Raw genomic sequence first — 20,954 nt, forward strand, 5'->3', positions numbered from 1 at the left:
TGACACCTTTTGCATTTTTCACACCGGCAAAGGAGGTGATATTTCACACCACATAACAGCAGACCTGTCTTAAAATAGAATACAAAATAGGAGAAAAAAAAAAAAGAAAAAAAAAAAAGAAGTAGTGGGGTGTGTTTGTTTTATTCTGTTTTTCACACCGGCAAAAGAGGGAACATTGCGCTCATGACCGCGGCCCCGCCTTCCCCCGCGGCTGCCCCCGCTCACACCCGCCCGCGCTCGCTGCCGCCGGGCCCAGCAGGGGGCGCCCTCACTTCTCGCATGTCCCGTTTCTGGTTTAATGCCAGGAGAAGAGATCAGACCTCGGGGCCGGGATCCTGCAACTGCTGCGGGTGTGCCAGGCGACAGCTGGCAAGCTTGCACTTACGGGTGTTGTTTGAAAAGCAGTAGCACACTTAGAAATTCATGCTGAGCAGTTCAGTAGAGCCAAATGATTCTTTTTTTATGCTTATATGTAAACACCTACCCCAAATGTGGGAGAACCTTTAAATTGCAGTCACAGTCTAGGAAATGGTTGAGTCTCTATTTGTACAGTAGAGATGTAGGAGACCTTCCCTGACTTGTCTGGGTGAGCATAGCCCAGTAGCATGGCACTTCTGTGAAAGAAGAACAGGACCGTTGCAGAGCACTGCAGGCTGTCGCCGTTGCTGTGTGGCCACCACTGGCCACATTGTGGAAGTAAGACAGGCCACAGCGCATCTTGGGTAGCTGCAATTTTAGAAGCTGAAGGAGAGACTCAGTAGGCATATCTTGTGGTGTTGCCCAGCAGCCCAAAATGCAGCAGCCATGCTGGAGAGACGCATGAGGCACTTTGCAACTGGATTTACCAGAACAGAAACAGGCAGAGCCAGTGGTAACTTCCGACTGTTGACTTTAATCAGTCTTATTCTGTATTTCAAGGCCAGTGATTGATAGTGCTCACCCATCTTCACATGCGAGGAGACAAACTATGTGTAGTGAGTGCCTTGTACTGGAAGCACTACCAGAGTACAACTGGACTGGTTACTATATAAGGTGATGTGAGCTCAGCACCTGAAGTGCAAGTGTACCATGAGTAAAGCTCTTCTGAAGTGGTTTTCTTTTACCTTGCCCTGTGTACCTGTCACTAGAAATTCACAAGAGCACAGAGACCAGCCAGGCAAACCACCCAACAGCAAGGAAACCTGCAGCTTGCTCTGATCACAGAGCAATGGTGGAAGGACACTGGGATCTGCAAAAGCTGACTCCTTTCAGCACAGTATCGTTCAGCTGCTGCTGGCAGCAGCAAGAAGGAAGATCAGTGAGGTAACAGGGTTGATAGCATGTGGTGTTTGTTTACCTGGTGATAATGTAGGAGAACAGCATTAGTGGTCTTGATGCTTAAGTGCCAAATGTGCAGTGTCACTGCTATGGGGTTATTTTCTCCAAGGTGGGTTGGACTGTGGAAGAAGCGCAGCCAGCTCTTCTGTTGTTTTAATAATAGCATCTTAATTATGTCAAATATTTGGTGTTTGGTATTCTCAGAGTAAGGACTGTGAAATTGTGGGATTTTTAGAGTACTTAGTGGAAATGGAGGGTTGGTTGTCTGTGTACAGCTCCAATGTGTAGATATGCTGGAAGTTAGTGTTACACACGGTTGTGCAAAGACAACAGGGTGTTTGAGAGGCTTAGAGGAATGCAGGGAATAAAGCATGCCAGCAACAGTGGGGGTCTAGACATGAGAAAAGAGTGAGTTGTACATGGATTTGCAGATCTGGTGTATATAATGACGGTAGCATGGTGTGAGTATAGAGTGAGTAACAGGACAATAAAAAGAATGGGATATGAGGTGTACATGTGGGGTAGATCATGATAGTGTGTGGAGTCAATGCGGTACACATGTAAGGTTTGGGCACAGAAGAGAGTGTGCAAGCCTGCAAACTGGAGTGATTAGGAGGTGAGGTTACACACTGCCGAGCAGTTTAAGCGTGCGCATCTGAAATCCTGAAAATGTAGAGACGGTGAGGCGCTTGGAGCTGTGCAAGGGTGAGCTGTCCAAGGCTGTGCACAGCTGTGCCTGGCAGGAGCAGGATTGCTCTGCAGAGCAGTGTGGTCTGAGCGCTATGTTGGACTGTGCAACAACAGTGGAAGGATATCAAGAGGAAAGTGCTGTGTGCAGATATGTGCAAAGAGTGCTGGAGAGAAGCTGGGGCAGAGTGGGATGGCAGGTGCACTGTGGGGGCTGTGTGCAGAGTGTGAGACACAGGTGCAGTGCAAGGTGGCTGTGCCAGGACAGCAGTGCAGTGCAGGACAGTTGTGCCAGTACAAGGGTGCAGTGCAGGGTAGCTGTGCCGGGACAGGAGTGCAGTGTGGGGCACGGGCAGCTGTGCAGCACAGGCTGCCTGGGGCTGCCGGGAGGGCTGTGCAGGGTACCGGGTTAGGAGTGCCGGCCACTGGGAAGGGGTGGGCAGAGCCGAGCCGTGCTGTGCAGTGGCGGAGGAGGAGGAGGCGGCGGCGCTGACAAGGATCCGGGCTGGGACAGGAGCGCGGTTCAGCAGTGCCCAGTAGGGTCGGTGGGGCCGTGCAGAGCTGAGCTAAGCCGCGCTGGTGGGACCATGCCGTCCTACACAGTCACGGTGGCCACGGGCAGCCAGTGGTTCGCAGGCACCGATGACTACGTGTACCTGAGCCTGGAGGGCACTGCGGGCTGCAGCGAGAGACATCTCCTGGATAAACCTTTCTACAACGACTTCGAGCGCGGCGCGGTGAGTCCAGCCGGGAGGGGGGAGCCCGGTCCCCACTCCGGCAGTGCCCGAGGGACTCCAGCGCCGTCCCTTAACTCCCTTCGCGGTGCCTCGGGCCGGACACGCACGGCCGGGGATGGTGGAGCCGTCTGGGGCACCTCCCCGGCCCGGCGCCCCGCGGTACCGCGGCAGGGCTGTCGTTTTCTAAACTCTCGTCCCCGTGTGCCGGTGCCCCGGAGCGGGACACCGGGACCGAAGTGCCTGCTGCCATCCCCGGCCGCCTGCCATTCACATCCCTGTCCCAGGGGTTAGCCAGGCTGGGGTCAGTCAATCGTGGGGAAATACGGGGCCCTTTGATTCTGACTTACGATGGGATGGGATTTCAAATTTCCTCGTATTTTCCTTAAAATTAGGGAGGAAAAAAAAAAAAAAAAGCGTGCTTCTTGTGCTTCTTGTTGATAAGAGATGTTTAGGGTCAGTATTCACTACTAGTCAGTATTCACTACTAGTCGGAGCCCCAATACCTCCAAGGAATTAAACAAAAAGGTAAGAGCTTCCAGTGCAAATTATGATGCCTGCCCAGGGAAATGTGTAGGCTGACTCCAATGAAAGTTGGAAAACAGCATGAACATGCAAGTGTGAGAATGAAGTTGGGACTCGGCTTTCAACTATGCTATTCTTTCTAACCTCAATTTCTGCTGTGTATTGTGCCCTGTCCTTTCTGTGGTCTTATCACAATATCCTGGCTATCCATCTATAATCACTTATACTCTGAGCACTGTTTTAGAATTACATTTATTTATCTGCTTATTGTCTACTGTGAAAATACTAGATTCGGGTAATTTTTTCTCCTCCCAAAATATGTATTTTATTTGGAAACCTAACTCACAGTTTCCAAAAGGTCTGGTGAGATTTAAGCAACTTTGAAAGTTTTAATGAAGTCCTCATAAGTCACTTTGGAAATGAGACCTACCACTGTATATACAAGTGAGACTTCACTGTCATGGTGCTGCTTTCCCTTTAGGTGTGGTTCTTTAATCATGGGGTTCACAGTCTAAGTTAGGTATCTGGTCTTTTATGCATTAGACATCCCAGACATGGTTAACAGAAGTCAGCATTTTGAGTAAGTGTCGATCACATGTGTAGATATGGTCCCCAGATACTTATAGCTGGTGTGCTGAGGAGATGCTCTAGCAAATTCAGGTGTGAGGACTTACCAGCCACTGCTGTCAGTTACTTTCTTTCATGAATAAATATTCATTAGCTTAGAACCTTGTTATCTGAATCTCCCAAATGCACATCCACTCATTCTTTCTTATTTGGTGAATGGTCATATATTTTAAGCAAAGCTTAAAAACATTTGCAAGAAAGGTTGAAGAAGACTTCAGACTGTCCTGCAAACTTAGGGCTAGGGTGCTCTCTCAGCAGGGCTGAGCCCTGCACAGCTGAGGAGAGAAGCACCAGGAGGGTCTCCAGTGACCAGGCAGTTTGCTCTTATTCCTGGGCTACAAAAGAGTGTTTCACTGTCTTTGAGGGATGGCTGTGATGAAGAGCCTGGTAGGACTCTGAACATCCAGTTGCATTGGGTCCTGTCACAGGGAAGAAATGCCATGATGTGACCATTAAGTATATGCTCAGCTACAACTCTTGAACTGCTGTGGTACAGGTTCCAGCAGGAGCAGAGGTACCTGTGAGCACTGGACCCCGCTGGGTGAGGTAGTAATGATGGGTGTTAGCAGCAGCACAAGAGAGGATGCATACATCCCAAAGGAGTACTTGCATGTCCTCGGGAAGGCAGCTTTTAGGCATATTTTAAAGTCTTCACCTGGGTCTTAGCATTTTATGTAAAACGCATTGTTAGCTACGTAAGCTTTCTGAAGCAGCAACTGTCCTTTTTTGTCAAACTAGTTTCCAAGTGCAAAGTTTCCTGACTAAATCTAGATAAAGACTTTTTATCCTATCTGAATGAATTATTTCTGTTAGTTGTTATGTGTTTGTTATTACAAATATGCAGTCAGTGTTTTCAGCATGTATTTATTGTGGTGAATGAAAAGAACTCTGTGGTCCATGAAGTATCTGACTCATTGGACACTTGCAGTATGATGTACTAAGTTTTGTTTTTAAGGATGTTTTCTTGGGAAGTGCAGTGTGTTTCTCCAGGCACCTGTTCAGGTAACGTGCACAAAATACTGTGAGTCTTACTAATATGTTGTGCAAAAAAAAAAGAAGGAAAGAAAAATACCAACATGGAAACAAAACAAAACAAAAAAACTAAGCAGGCCAAAAGGCTTTCAGGTTGTCAGGTTTGTAAAATGTAGTAACTTGTTTCACAGTTCTGCCTTTAGTGTTTCTTTCAATAGCATCTCTTTAATTTTCTACAAAGCAATTCAACTGTGAACACATTTGCAAAAAATTTGCACTTTTTTCAGTGGATGACAAGAATTTTACAGTATTATCTTGTAAGGCTTTGTCTAATTTCCAATTTCTTTTCTAATGTTGAGCCGAGCTCTGTAGTTCCATTATCCTGGTAATGTCGTCATTTGAATTAATGCAAATTGTGCATTTTACTAGATATGATGAATGAGGGCTTGGACCAGTTCTGAGTAGGAGATTTGCATGCCAAATGTTGATTGAGGGAAAGAGACATGGAAAAACCTGAAGGGATTTGCACAACGGTTGCTCAGACATAGTTTTTGTCTGACTTATTCCAAGTACTGGACACAGGTGATATAGAAAGCCATAGTTGCTTTTCTTTACTCAGCATCTTTTGAGTAAGTTCCTGTTGGTGCCGAGTGATTTCAAAGCTAGTGTTACGGTGTCACTCAGTTCTCTGTGTTCTTCCTGTTAGTCCTTCATTTGCTTTTTGCTTTTATTGAAATAAATGCCCTCACAAGTATTTCCAGAAGGAAAATACCGTTCTTTCCACTTATAGCGTTGTGCTTATAGAAAGAGAGGTTGTCTATATTGCCTTGTTAGCAATATTGGGCTAGTCAGTAGGAGTCTCTCCTAAAAGCAAAAGAGCTTATGTTTTTCGTGAGATTAATTTACTTGAATAGGGTGCTATGGGAGTTTGGACCGTCCAGTAGTCTTCATTAATTCTGTTCTCTCACTCTGAACCCAAACTGTAAAAACTCTTAGCATGTCTGGCTCACCGTGCAGTCAGCAGGAACGCCTTGTGTTTACTAGGAGACCTTGTTTGACAAATGTCATAGAAACCTTGAGCAACCCACTGTCAGTCCTCACCTGGTCCTTCTACCATCTTTGTAACCTGACACACCTCTACTGCAATAGCAAAATTGTCATCTCAGGTGAGCCCATGGCATTGCTGGCTTGGAGGCAGCAAAAGCTGGGTGAGACATCAGGAGGGAACCCTTACTTTCAGAAGTGCCATGGTTTCAGAGACTGAAAGGGTAATGTCTCAAACATTGTGGCAAAACCAGTTCTGCAACATCCAGCTGTAGGAGATGGGACAACCCTAGCAACAGGAGATGGGACAATTTGTGATAAGATTAATTGTGATTTACATATCAGCACCAAGCTAATGAGCCACAGGCGAAGGCCAGCTGGCTGGTTGATACAGGAGGTGGGGGGCATGTTGAATGGCATGTAGCTCCATCTTCTGATATGCCCAGCATGGCACTAAGGGAGAAGGCCTCAGACTGCCGAAAATGTTCAAGGTGGCCTGAGACCCTTTGGGACTTTCCCATGTTTTGTAGTCACCCCCCAGTAACCCATGCACAAAAGACCAAAGATTATGCAAACAGGTGATCCAGGGGACTATAAAAAGCCCACCTGTACAAACACTGGTGGTGCACACCCACCATCCTGAGGACCGCTCCACCTACCGACCTCACTGCATGAATTGAACAAGACACAGGAGGACACTGCACATTGCTGGATCCAAGACTATGAACCCCATCATACACAATGCAGAGCAAAAAGGATGGTGAAATCTTTCTCTTCTTTCTTCCTTTCTTCCTTTCTTTCTTTCTTTCTTTCTTTCTTTCTTTCTTTCTTTCTTTCTTTCTTCCTTTCTTTCTTTCTTTCTTTCATATACTTCTATTATTTTGCTTTCTTTTTTAATAAGTAATATAGTAACACAAGATTTATAGACCCACATGTGCTGCAAACTTTTTATGTTTACCAACTGAGTCTAAATATCGTAATTCCTTCTGCCACCAAAACATTTGCCAGTTCTGCTAACCTGCAAAACAAAAGCCTTTTATTTACGGACTGTAAGTATCTCATATACAGTTTTCCAGTCAAGGGGATCAACAAATCTGAGTCACCTCTCCCCCCACCTATACGTCTGGGTGGGATATGACAGATGGTCATCAGAAGATTAAAAACCTTCAGGAATTTTAAGGCTGAGTGTCCTTTTTGCATTACATTGACAGTGACTTGTGCAACTATTTTAGGGCTCTTGTAATATTATCAAAGAGATTGTTCTTAGAAGAATGAGTTTCTTCCAAAAATTGGGTGTCAATGTGACATTTCTGTTGACTCTTTGGATCTGATTGACATTCCTTAATTTAAATCTCAGTTGTATGTATATACAGGTGTGGCATTATAAGAACTATAGAAATGAATACATCTAAATGAGTTTGGGTTTTCTTTTTAAATGAAGTTATTAGCTGAACCTTTTAAAGGAGATTATTTAAATATATATATATAGTCAAGTATCTTGGATGACAAGGAGTTGATGAGAAAATAAGACTAATTTCAGAATTTCTTTGCTGTACTGATCACGTGACAGCAATGGGTTTTCATGAGAACTTGAGCTTAAAATAACTCAGTACATTTCCCCTATCTAGAGAGTATCTTGGGTCATCTTGTTCTTTCTCTGAATATGACTAGCCCTGGAACAAGAAATGAGTGAGATGGAGCATAAAAATCCCAAATAGCTGAATACGAAGTGAATCTGATCCAGGTGCAGTTCATTATTTGCCTCTGTAGGTTATTGCATTAGTCCTTACGTGTTTAAAATACCTTTAGAGTGGTGAATGCAAATGGATAATAATTCACATAGGTTTGTGTTTTAATTTGGACTATGTCTCTGCAAGGTGGCTACTTCCAGCTCCTGACTGCCAAATGCAAAAAGATCATGCTAAAATCGAAAGAAGCAATTCATTTTGTGTTGTAATTGCATGAAGAGGTGCACAAGCAGGAAGTCGCTGAGTTTGAGATAAATGGTATGGCAGCTTGTGATGAGGGACTCTTCTGCAAAGTGGCAGCTGGTCCTGGAAAGACATACAAAATTGCAGAAGTACTGACTCAGTGTGAAACCTGAACCTGGTAAAGAGTTTTTTGACATCGTTTTTGTTGAGGAAATACAGGAGTTGCAGGGAAATGAGTATGAAATAGAAATGTTTCAAGCACTGTCTGTCTCTGGAAAGAAGGTTTGGAGAATGGGAAACAATCTGAGAATGTAATCTACATTTTCTAGCTATCACCCAGAATTCTTTGTACCAATTGACAAGAGTGAAGCTGAGAATATTGGACATGGGACAATAGGCAAGGATCAGGGTGGTCTTGGAAACCTGAGTTGTGGGAGGGAGGAATCTCCATTCATTTAACCAGGAACACAGGGGTATGTCCTACAGGCACTGACTGTCATAATTGTTGCTCAACGCGCTATTAATGTGATTTCTAAGAAAACCACTCAGCATTTTTCAGTCTCCATGGCTGGTTCTAAATCATCAATCATCAAGGGAATTAATTTACCTTTACACATTATCCTTTTAGCTCTTCTGCAATAGTGTAGATGGGTGGAGGTGTTGAAGAGTCAGCAACATAAACTTTAAAAAAATATTTAGAATTAGTATATTTATTGGCTCTACCGAAAGTGGTATTTCTTTTCTGCTATGGAGATGCAAGGAAAAGTGACAAACATCATTTTAATATGTTGGTTGAAATCTCAGCTCTGTGATTTTCACCTCTCAGCTCACATCCTAACAGACAGATGCTGTAATCCCAACCTTGCCAGGGACTGACATGCTATTTTTGAAGCAGTTTGTTACCGCTTGGTGTGTATGGGTGTGCTATTGACATAAGCTTTGCAAATTTATATTTAAGATGTGATGGACTTCCTTTTTAAAAGAAACAGTCCACTATCTTTTGCTTTAATAAGTGTGGGGACAATATAGCTCAGACTGAGAGGAGTCTGTTAAGTCTCAGCAAATCAAAATAAGCACTACCCATGCCCATTTTAAATATTTGAGCCTAAAATTAAATTAGGCTGTAAGTTAGAAGAAATTTCTATATCCTCATTAGTATGAAACAGCCTCATATAAGTTACAGTGTAGCAATCATGGCCTGACAGTTTCAAAGTTGATTGAAGAATATCTTTGGGGAAAGACAGGCAAGGACAATATTTCATTGTCTGCAGGATGGACTTCAAAGCCTAAAGGGTTTTTTATTTTTCTCTGGCTTCTTTGAGTCAATGAGATGTGACAAACTTTATGAAAGCTGGTCTTTTTATGTAATGGGTTATGAGAGAACTGAGGTCTGTCATCCCACACTTTAGTGGACAGATAGATGTCTTCATCCCAAAACGACCATCACGGCTGGTGATTCATGGATAGCTCATAGAAAAATGTACTTTGCATCTAATACTGTAGGAAACTTGGGTTAAAATGGGAGAGGAAGGGATGCCAAGGGATCCTTCTTATGTGTGTTTTTCCCGTCATATGGGTGCAGGTTGCTATGAATCCTTCTTTTGTAACAGTTTAAATAATGAAAACCATCTGGAGGAATTTAAAAATTACTTTGTTTTTTTTTTCCTCCTTTCTCCTGCCTGGAGTTTAATCTTTCTTCATTTTTCAGTTTTTGTGCTTATGTGAATTAGCCTTTCAGTAGCAAGTAAGATAGTAACAGTGTGCATATATCAAATGCCTGGGGAAGGCTAAGAAAGTGCTCCTAAAATGAACAAGCAGTGTGTGGTGTCTAGGTCAGAAGGCGAATGACAAGGCTCACACAGGCAGGTGAAACTCTACAGGCACTGCAGCTTGTTGATGCAGAGCCTCATCCCTTTCATATCAGCAGCTGGTTGGTGATTGTTGGCTGTGATGAGAAAAACCACAAGAGTATTAAGTCTCTCCTTGTAGCCAGATGAAGCTCAGCGGGATCATCTGAGCAGAGTAGGCTTTGGCTGCTGCTCCCATGGTTGCCATAGCCAATTCAGATTTGTTATGATGAGTACTTGGCACTTCCATTTACCCTGAGCTGTTTACACTCTTGGGAAGTGAGAGTCAATTCCTGTTCTCCTGCATTGCCTAGCACCACGTAGTATCTTACTGGTTATATTTGAAATGATTACTCATTTCTTCATATGCTGGTATTGCCTAATAGTGCAAGAGCCACCAGAACTGTCATTTGCTGGATGCTGTCCCCACATGCAGTAAGAGACTGCATACATCCCTGAGAAGTTAGCTCCATGAGAGCACTGAAGTACCCATCTCTGGGATAGCTGTTTACTGTCCTAAATCTGTTAGGCAATTTAGCAAGGCTCTGAAGTCAGCATTCCTACCAGCCTTGGTGCTGAGTGGAGGGTGCTTAGCATGGATAAGAAGTGCTGAGGGATGCACCACATCCACAATTGTCCTTCTCCCAGGTCTGGCCATGTAGCTGCAGCACTGAAAACTGTGTTGTGGGAGAAGTGATTTACACAGTGAACAGATGCCTGACCTTGGTGGCCAAAGTCATCTTGTGTCTAGGTGACCAGTTCTCTGTGGCCTTCATGCGGCCACTTGTCACACCTGAGCAGCTAGAGCGCTTAGCAGCTAAGGTTTGTTATTATGTGTGCTCACAGATACACTCATCAGGGTGAGCCAAGTGGCTATATATCTATTTCAAGCCATCTGATGATGAGGCTCTGAGAAGCCAAATCATATATGTGGGCTGAGAATAGACCTACCCCATGGAAGAAATGCTGAGCTTGATAGTCAAAGCCATTGTAATTCAAACAGAAGGAGAAGAAAATATTCACTGCTACTTCTTTTGTAGCCCTGCTGGTGCAGTCATCAAGAAAGGGAAAGTGTGGTATTCAGTCACTTCCTCAGCCTGACCAGGTTCAGAGCTGCAGCTCTTGCACCTCAGGTCCTCACCTGCATCATTGCATGGCAAATAACTCAAGGTTTCAGGGACCTGTCCCTGTAGGCCACTGTGACGACAATCTTGCAGGAGCAAGTATGAGTGGGCTTAGCCTGCAGTACTAGCTCAGTGGAAAGACCCTGTGACCACTCCCTTAGAATAGGAAAGGACTGAACAGCCCTGCTACTATGCAATGCTGGGCTGAGGTCCCATGTTGCAGGAGTCAGGCTTTTGAATTAACTGAATTAGTGAGGAAGGAGCTAATCCACATTTCCACCTACTGTCTTGTTTTCTGTGAAGGAATGAAGTGCCTCCAGTGCTAGATGAGGTTCTTGTGAACCTTGTTGTTAGTTTCCTACTTAAATTTCTATGTACGTCTGAGCTGTAGAAACATAAAATGTGTCGTTGTCCTCCTTTTAAAAATGGAGAACTGAAGAAGACCAGCCACAGGAAGCAGAGGACAAAGGGCATTTAGGTGATCTGGGCACTGTTCCTAGTCTGAAGCATATATCACTAATGCACACAGGTCGTTAGATTCCTAGTCCAATGTGTCAATCACATGATCATCTTTCCACTCCAGCTGCATTAATAGATGTGCCCCAACCATATCTCTTTCAGCTGTTGCTAGGAGAGCACTAAATGGTTTCACGGTCTGCATGTTTTTCTCAGACTTGCAAACATTTCAGGGAGTAAAAACATTTTTAGGTTGCATACAAAAACATGTTTCTCAATTTCTGGAGTGGTTTGCATATTCTTGTTTGTTCTTTTATTAGTCTTTCTGTTGCATTGCAGCTCAATAATAGGTCTTCCTTTTCTCACACACCAGAGGCTGGAAAGTTCTGTTGTACCCATGCCATATCACTAAAGACCAGGTACTCTTGTGAAGTGCTGGTTGTGCTTCCTGCATGTGCAGTGGATGATTGACTGTTTGCTGCTCTGCAGGTTGACTCCTATGATGTGACTGTGGAAGAAGACCTTGGAGAAATTCAGCTAATAAAAATTGAGAAACGAAAATATTGGTACCAAGATGACTGGTACCTGAAGTACATCACTGTGAAAACGCCAATGGGTGACCATTTGGAGTTCCCATGTTACCGTTGGATTACAGATGAAAAAGAGATTGTCCTTCGAGATGGAAGAGGTGAGAGCCATAAGAAACCTGATTTCCTGCAGAATATCCAGAATTCTTCCACATCTCCTTTCCCTTTCCCCATGTACCTCCCAATCTTCTCTCTTACATGGAGAGCCACTGTCAGTCCCCTTCTGCATCCTATGGAATGGGCTGTTCCTGCTGACTAGGACTGCTTTCTGAGGTGTTTGTTGGGCTGGAGCTGTCAGTTTAGTTGGATATTTTGGGAAGCGCATGCAAGGAAGAGTCCTTACGCTGTCTTGTTACACTGGTTTTGAATTCGAAGGCTGACCTTACTGCCAAATTTTTGTCTGCTCCATATCTCCTTTGCTGGAAGCCCTGTTGATCTAATTAGAATTAACATCCCATCTTTGTTTCATACTGAGCCCCTAAGTGTCCCATGATTTATTGCCTGTAAATTGTCTTGTTTTATTGAGAGTTAAATAAAATCCCGAAGTAGGCTGCTCAGCAGGTACAAGGAGTGACTTGAAATAGCAGCTTCACTCTTCACACCTTCTCTTTGCATGCTGTCAAGTCCAGGAGAAGGTATGGTGAGATGGATATGACTGCTGCAAGTTGCATGGCTCTCCTCCTCAAGACCTGGGCAGTGATAGGTAGAGGAACCTCACAACCATGTCTCTTTCTTCTGTTTTACAGCAAAGCTCCCCCGGGATGACAAGACCCAGATTCTCAAGCAGCACAGACGCAAAGAGCTTGAGACTCGTCAAAAAATGTACCGGTGAGTTTCCCATAGGAGGTCCAGGGCCTGTTGTCATCAGGTCAGAGTTTGGCAGAGTATGTTCGGATTATCATGTTGCTCTAATTACTGGACTGCTGGATAAGAGAAAGCATAAGTAACCATGTTAGCCATATACGTTTTTTACTTAGATGGAATTCACTTAAGTGATGATCATCCTGGCACAACTAGCATTTTGAGATACTTGAATCCTAGATAAGCCTATCTGGAAGACTTAAGTGGGAATTCAGTGGTACAGTCTTTTTGTGGGCCCTCTTCATTTACAAACAGTACACCAGTTTTGGAACATGATCTAAAAATGTCAGCTCTTACTGGAGCTTTTTAGCTGCTGCAGCAGGCTAGTTTCAGCTGTTTCCTGCACTGGAGTGCAGTGGAAGTTTTGGCCCTGTTTGAGTGGACTGGAATATGCTATCAGAACAGAGTGGTCATACCCACCTTTATACTGTCATAGACATTTCTTCCTAATTAAGGTCACAATGGGAAAATGCTGTCTTTTATCAATGAGAAACTCTAGAAAGCATTAGACATTTCCTTTTCCTAGAGACATACTCTCTGTTAAAGTAACAAAAGTTTCTTGTACTTTCATCTCTTTATCAACTGAGTGAGGATCAGAAGGACAGAGGGTCCATTCAGAATTGAAGGACTGAGGCTTGGTGTATGTGTTGTTGATATCATTTGACTAAGAAAGGATCTTGCTTACAAATTATGGGAAATAGAACAGAGGAAAATATAATTCAAAAAGAGATGTGGCACGAAATTTTATTTACGTATGCAAAAAGGAAGGTGAAACCATTTCCAGGGAAATAGCTGTTTACAATTCAGATGCATAACTGATAACACACAACACAATCTGTGTGAGGTAGGCAATTTGGAAATACCATTGAAGTAGTATTCTTTACGAATCACCTTCTTTTGTTTTGAAGTAAAAATGTGGCACAGTGCAGGAACGCTCAGAGCAGAGGATGTGTGTCATGACCATTAGGAGGTAAGGCTCTTCTGAAGAGCTGAATCAAGACTTATCTGCATCTCTCAAAGTTGCCTTTTGGGGGAACCTAAGTACATGTCTGAATACTGTTATCTGCTGTATCTCAGTTCTGCAAAAATGTAGCCTGAAGAATAAATGTGTATTGGGTGCCAATCTGTCTCTCTGTTCCCTCCTCTCCCAATACATTTGAAGATACTGCCAATTTCAACCAAATGTGACAAGTGTTTGGAAATACCACAGATATTAAGTTACTTCAAGTTTTGTGTAGCTGGGTGGCCAAGTAGTTGTGTTCCATCATACTTCAGGATTCTGTAGGGTACTGGTAGGTGTTGATGTGGTATAAGTCTCTACTTTTGCCCCAAATTAGTCTGCCACAAATTTAGAGTTGAGTCACAGAAAGAGTGTAGGTAAGGGAATGACACAGCTCTTGTGCTGGTAATGTTATATGATTAATCCAACCTCTCTTGTTTTCTCAGTTGGAAGGAGTGGCATCCAGGCTTTCCCCTGAGCATTGATGCCCATTCTCACAGTGATCTGCCTCGTGACATCCAGTTTGACAATGAGAAAGGAATTGACTTCATTCTGAACTACTCTAAAGCGTAAGTGTTTGTGGAACTTCAGGAGTTTTGCAAAATCTCTTTTGGAGTAGGGCAAGGATCTGATCACCTTTTAGGTTTCATTGAAAATTGGATTATTTTCTCCCAGCTGGATCTGCAGTCAATCAAAGTTGGGAAGAATTGAAGGAATTTTTTTTTTAATATCAATATTTTAAGCATTTTGTGGTGGGAACTGAGCCTTTGCATTCTCATTGGACACTGTTTTGACTGTAGATGGAGGCGGCACTGGTGAAGGACTATTGGCGTCTGACACCTTGAGCTTTTGGCTTAGTTCTTAGAGTCCCCAGTAGAGATACTTCTGCCCCTGTGATAATTAAGCCTTTCAGTCATATATCAAAAGAAGATGGTATCAATGCACCTTCGAGACCCTGCTGAAGAAAATCTGTTCTGAGCAGCTCATCAGTTAACCACACCTGGGTATAAGCTGCTTGGGGCAACAAAGTCACTGTCAACCCATCTGCATGTGTCATGTCATTGAAAAAAACTAAAGTCCTTGTCATAGGATGAGCCTGAATAATCAATTCTGCAGAGTTCTTTGAAGCAGTACAGGGTTAATGAGGTAAATAGGACCTCCGGCCTGTGAGTCCTCTACTGAGCTGTCTCACATGCCCTGGTCATATCACACTATCTCAGACATCCCACCATACTACCAGATGGTCAGGCAAGACTGGTCCAAGATGACCCACGAGTTCTACATCTGTGATTCTGTTAATACGCTGCTCTCTTCATATTTTGGAAAGCAGTTCCTCCTGTTAGTTCGGTGATCAGACAGAGATTGTCTTGTCAAACATAGGGTGGTAAGAACTAGGGAATTTAATAGCCCTACTGAGAAACTTGCCACTTCTAATAAGATTGAATACTTGCTTATCTGAGTCCATCTGTGATGGTGACAGAAACCTGACACGTCAGAGCATTCTTGGTGTTACCTTTATGCAACTGAATTTCACTACTAACAGAGTCAAATCCCTTGGCTTGTTCCAAGATAATCTACCTGCTTGTTTTCTAATTTGGAAAATTGGAAGCTGCAAAGAACACGTGTTTTTTTTTCTGGCTATATTAGCTCTGCTATAGACTTCTCTGTCCCTCCCTCCTCCACACTAGGATCTGTTTTGAAAATGTAATGATGCTTTGTAACGTTTCCCCTTTGTTTTTTTTCCTTAGCAGAATAAATCTCCAGCAGGTGTGAACAGGGTGATAATTGTGTTTCTGAAGCACATATGGGCAGGTGGACCTAGATCTTTCAGAGCTAATTGAAATAGCTTTGAAGACCTGGGCTCTCTAGCTTTCTATCTTGTGCAAACTAGGATGTTAGCAGAGTGATGGAATAGGCTGCAGACTTCATGCTCTTCTGGCTTTTTAAGGCAATACTAGCTGTTATACCAGAGAAGTGTCTGTGGGGTCACATGAGGGGTTGTGGTACAAAAGACAGACAGATGCTTCCTGCCTCCAAGCTTACCCAATGTCACAACTTTATTTAGACTTACAAACAACCAAATCTCTCAGCTTTAATATGAGCTAGAAGTTGAGGCCCCTTTTTACCTCATTAAGTACCTTATTCATCAAGCTGTCCTTTAATATTCAGTAGATTCTTAAAGCTTTAAGAAGTTTTAGAGAATCAGGAGCCTTGACCATGGATCCTTGGATAACCCTAGACTCTTATGTTCTTCTTCCACAGACAGATATTAGAACACAGACCTGCAGGGTGCTTTTAATGAGCAGATAATGAACTTGGTAATGGCCGTCAGAAATAGTTCTTTGGGAAAATAAATAAATCCATTTTAAAAATCAAGAAAACTAAGCCAAGAAAACTGTGGAAATTTACATATTGTTGTCTCAAAGGCAAGTCAAATTTTTATAAGGCCAGAAAAGATCATTCTAGATCTATAGCCAGGACTTTACTAAAATGCAGGCCAGATTACCATAGCCTGTCCCCAATTCTTAGTTTATCTTCCATCTGTGTGCAAATTGATAAGTTAAATTATCAATTTGAATTCATCAAATTTCATCATTTAACTTTACCTCCCAGAAAGTGCTGGGAGTAGAGTCCATGCACATCTGTGAAGTGCTCTGAGATTCAAACAGGTGAGACAACAGAACACCCTGTTCACCATGAAACAGCCAGGGGTGAGGCCACCCCCCCAAAAGAAGTAAGAAACCATTGTGGTCGTTGTGTTCTGCTGTTGTGAATAAACCTGTGGCAAAACCAAGAAGCGATTCTAAGCAAGGGAAGAAAGCAAACACTGTGCAGCTCTTCTCTTGGCCCAGTTTCAGGATCAGTCTAGCTCAGAAAAGGCAAGAAACAACTCTTTTAAGGGAAGAGGAGAGGTGTGAAAATATGCAAACCCCATGCAAGGTCAGTGGGATCTTCTCTTGTTACGCTAGCAATGGTACAGTGTTCCAAACTTTTACAAATCCTCTGTTTTCCAAGAGATGTTGCTTCTAGCATGGTGTTAGCCCATGCAAAACAGATGTCTCCCAGCTCATTTAAGTGTAATGCAGGAGCAACAGCATCTGAAAGCCAGAGATGACCAGTTTGCCATTAGTAGAGACAACCAATTTACAGGCTACATTCCTCTTCTAGCAACCCCATCCTGCCAGTCTGTAGCAGGAGATACTGTGTCACAGCCAGGTGAAACTTGCAAACAATTCAACAGAGTGCAGTGACATCTGTTTTTGCCATTGGCTGTAAGGGTACCTTCCCCTGAAGAAGAACCTAAAACTTCATTGCAGATAACCAGCCATTCTGGAGAACTGGTGTGACACAAAAGATATTTTTTCAAGGTACAAAAATGCTTCTTGCCTGGCACATTTTGCTGAAAATCTAGACCTATGCTTTTGATTGGGTGAACAGTGAAAAACTTCAGGGAACGAGTTTGATAGCCTTTCTCTAGCTATCTTGTGCTTTTGGAGCTTGGGACAACTATTGGCATGAATGGAGATATAATGGAGTAAGCATGGGGTTGTCTTTCACCTTGAGTGCAGTAGAAAGGAAGGCAGGGGAGGGCGTTTGCAAATCCAAAGGCAAGTGTAGAGTTGCAGAGTGGGCAGGGAGCACATTTAAGGAAAAATGTGAGAGCAGTGGGAGTTATATGAGACTTGTGGAGTAGTGGAAGAGGGATGGGAAAGCCCTTTTGCTTGGGACATGCAAAACTGAGCTTAAAAAGAAAGAGATAATGTCTCAGAGATTCCTTCCACTTTTGCAAGTCTGGACATTTATATGCTGTTGGTAGTGATTAAATCTGTACATTTGCAGGATTAATCGTGTGTAGGTGGGCATAATCCTGAAGGTTTCTGATGCTGACGTGACCTACACTATCTAGCAAACAGAAACCCTCACCCTGAATTCTGTGCCAGAAATGCAGGCTTGCATAGCTATTTTGGACCAGTGTTGCATTTGGGCAGATTAAGTTCTACGAGCAATGTTTTCCCATTTTTTTTCTTGTTCTGGTTTCTAGTATGTGCCAGAGACACCGGAGAAGTACTTGATTTCTTGGGGAAAACAAGTTTTTATTTCCTAAGTCCTTTGGAATTCTGTTCCAAGATAGGAAATGTGAAAGATGGCTTCCTTTACAAAGTAATCTTTGAAACATCTGAGAATGAATGCACAATTGGCATTCAGCGGGTCAAACCACAGCAGATTTGTGACCAGATCCCAGGTGCTGTGCCTACTGCTTGGGTTTGATCAGGCTAATAGCCCCAGGTAGGAAGAGCACCCTGGGTAGGAGAGGAGCAGTACGTACTGGTTTCATGTGTCTGGTGTTTCCTAATTTCAGAGGAGTTCTGAAAGAGGACAGAGGCTCTACAGGACCTTTAGCAGAAACTCTCAATGAGATAGTCTCAAGTAACCTCTCAAGCCACTGAGTTATGTTGTTTAAAATAATTTAAATTTCTGGTCATGGTCATACTTCCTCTTGAGTTCTTCTGTGATTCAAACACCTGGTATGCATCCAGAAAGCCCTGCCCAGTAGTTACCCTCCATTTGATCCTTGTACAACCATTCTGTGATGCTCTGAAGAGACCTCTGATGTCGTCATCTCCTGTTCCAGGCTAGACAGTTGCCTTAGTTTTACTTCGTAATATGCCTCCAGGCACCCCTTAAGCCATCTGGAGCAGCAGAAACAGCCCATTCTACATGCACCCACTTGGGCTCAGTGCATAAGTAGCTTATTTGTCTGAGTTATGGTCAGGCTGGCCTAGAGCCCTCCCCTGGATTAACACTTGCTGTTTGTCCAGACTTTTGGTCCTCTTCGACCACTTCTAATACAATTCTTTTTACGGTTCCTCAGTCCAAGCTTACTGATTATAAATCCACCATTCTGGGATTCTTCCTCCCTCAGAGTCTGTTTGGGAGGATTTCCTGCAACACTGCGACCTTTCTTTACTTCATTATCTGCCCTGCTTATCTTTGTGTGATGTGTGTACTTTCCTTTGTGCATTTGAAGTGTTAGCAGAAAGCCAACTTTCTTTTTCAAATTCATTGTTTGCTTTCTAGTCAAAATAAATTATATCTATTTAATAACAACAGTTTAGCATTTATGTAACAATTTAGGACTTGTCATATCGTATGAGATGAACTTGCTTGACTGTGTTGTAGACAGAATACTTTGCTGAATTAGATATTTTAAGCTCCCAGCCCCTCATGTTCATGTGATATCTGCAACCAAATGACTTGGTTCCTGAGGTCAGAGGTGAGTGTCAAGTTTAACCAGCAGCACAAGTAAACAGAAAGCTCTCAAAAACTCAGGCTCACACTGCAGGGTTCCATTCTGGTGTTGGTCACATAGGTACTTTACAGGAGCTGTTCTCTGTTTAGGAATACTGACTGGACTGATCCTGGTTTATGTTTGTTCTGACTGTGCAAATCACTCAAACTTTTTGTGTCACCATACCCCTTTCTGAACTGGTTCTAATACTGACCTTAGCGCTCTCAGCTGTTGCTAACTACTGATGATGTGTGAAGCACTCATTTTTCTGACTGTAGTTTTTATATGACATAGGTCTTAATTCACTGCCATTGTAGGCTGCCAAGAACAACCTTGGAATAGAATTCAGTTAATGCAATAGCTGAGACGGGGCCCTTGAGATGCTTTTCAAACTTGTGTGTAAAGGTACAGGCAGCACATTTAATTCTGTAAGGTGAACAATCTCACATTCCACCACTGAAAAAATGTATTGTGTGTAGGTAAATAAGAGGGTGGAAGAGAATGCGAAAGGGTATTGAGGAAGCTGGAGATTATTTTTCAGAGACGTTTGGTTTTATTTTTAGGATGGAGAATCTTTATATCAACCGTTTCATGCACATGTTCCAGTCCTCCTGGAGTGACTTTGCAGATTTTGAGAAGATCTTTGTCAGAATCAGCAACACAATCTCTGGTGGGTTTATCAGCATTGGCTCATGTTTGCATTGTAGGATGACTAATCAGTTGTCTTGTACATATCTGATTAAGATGGAAGTGGCTGACCTGCACTTCTGCTCTCGCATGGTTTTCCGTAAATAAACTGTAATCTCAGGCTACTCATCGTACCAGCAGCCCACAAGACCAAAAAGCGAAGCTATGATCTTACGCAAACTAGAATTACTGGAAATTGCTCAGTGGCCTTCTCTGTCCTGAGCTATATGGAGGTCAGGCCAGTTAGGCATCATAGTCTCTTCTGGCTTTTAGAAATGTATTTTCAGATATGTGCAAGTGCCATAGGACAAATTTTCATAAGTGTTTCACGTCTAAACTTAGAGATAGCTTAGTGGAGGCACTTTTCAGAGCATATTAGCTGTTAAGGTATTTTTGCAAGTTTAATTGTGTGTGTTCCACTTCAACCATTTAAATACATGGAAATTCTCCAGGGAGGCATTTTGGAAATGTCCTCCGCTAAAGGTAAGTACAAAGGTGACCACTCTTGCCTTTTACACAGACCAGATTAAAGGCTGTTGCCTAACATCCCAGCCATGTGCTTAGTCCTGGTTGCACTGCTGCTAACAGTCCTGACTTCTCAATCCTGTCCCAACACAGGGAGGGTACCACTGCCTCAGTTCTGCTGTCATGACCTCACCTTCAGTCACTTCTCATGGACCACTTGTGTCAATGACATGGGGCAGCTCAAATGCTTTTCAGTGGTAAATTTTTCCCAATGGGTCATTTTCACAGAACTTGTTTCAGGCAGGAAAGCCTGTGCTTTTAAGCCAGCAGATCTGGGGATCGGTTGCAAAGAACTGGGAATGACCTGGGAACTGTAACTTCTTCACCTGGTCCTGCTGCAGCCAGGATGGGCTGTCAGACCACAATACAAGGAACCATGGTTCTTACTGGAAATTAGTGCAAGCTAGGCCTGAAAAGGCTTGTGGCATTTATCCAGAATGTCATCTCTTTTCAAAAATGTGTCAGAATTAGTTGTGTATACCACATTAAATATCCTGCTGTGCCTGCCATTTCGTACTCGCATCTTCTTACCAGAGGACTAAAACACCTCTCTAAGCATATGAGTTTCACTTTTGTATTCAGGGCCATTCAGTTTCTGGCAGTATCTTTCATACAGTTAAAAACTCCATTGATGTAGTATTATCCTATCAAAGACAAAACAGTTTCTTTAACCCTTTTCAATATGGAGATCTTAGCAGTTACTTAAAAAATAGTAAAAAGAATTGCAGACAGACATGGAT

The 20,954-nt window shown here is 43.1% G+C and overlaps 1 protein-coding gene across 1 annotated transcript in view; it reads left to right on the forward strand.

Moving 5' to 3' along the window:
* Positions 1–2,591: 2,591 nt before the first annotated feature.
* Positions 2,592–20,954, forward strand: part of ALOX5 (arachidonate 5-lipoxygenase) — a gene marked incomplete at both ends in the record, with an annotated part of 34,072 nt that continues 15,709 nt past the window's right edge. The window contains 5 exons of the mRNA XM_080347900.1: positions 2,592–2,741; positions 11,754–11,952; positions 12,598–12,679; positions 14,159–14,281; positions 19,566–19,672. Coding sequence (XP_080204026.1) covers positions 2,592–2,741; positions 11,754–11,952; positions 12,598–12,679; positions 14,159–14,281; positions 19,566–19,672 — 661 coding nt within the window. The remainder of the gene's footprint in view (positions 2,742–11,753; positions 11,953–12,597; positions 12,680–14,158; positions 14,282–19,565; positions 19,673–20,954) is intronic.

The sequence above is a fragment of the Nesoenas mayeri genome (genome assembly GCF_963082525.1).
Source record: "Nesoenas mayeri genome assembly, chromosome: 7".
Classification (NCBI taxonomy): Eukaryota; Metazoa; Chordata; class Aves; order Columbiformes; family Columbidae; genus Nesoenas; species Nesoenas mayeri.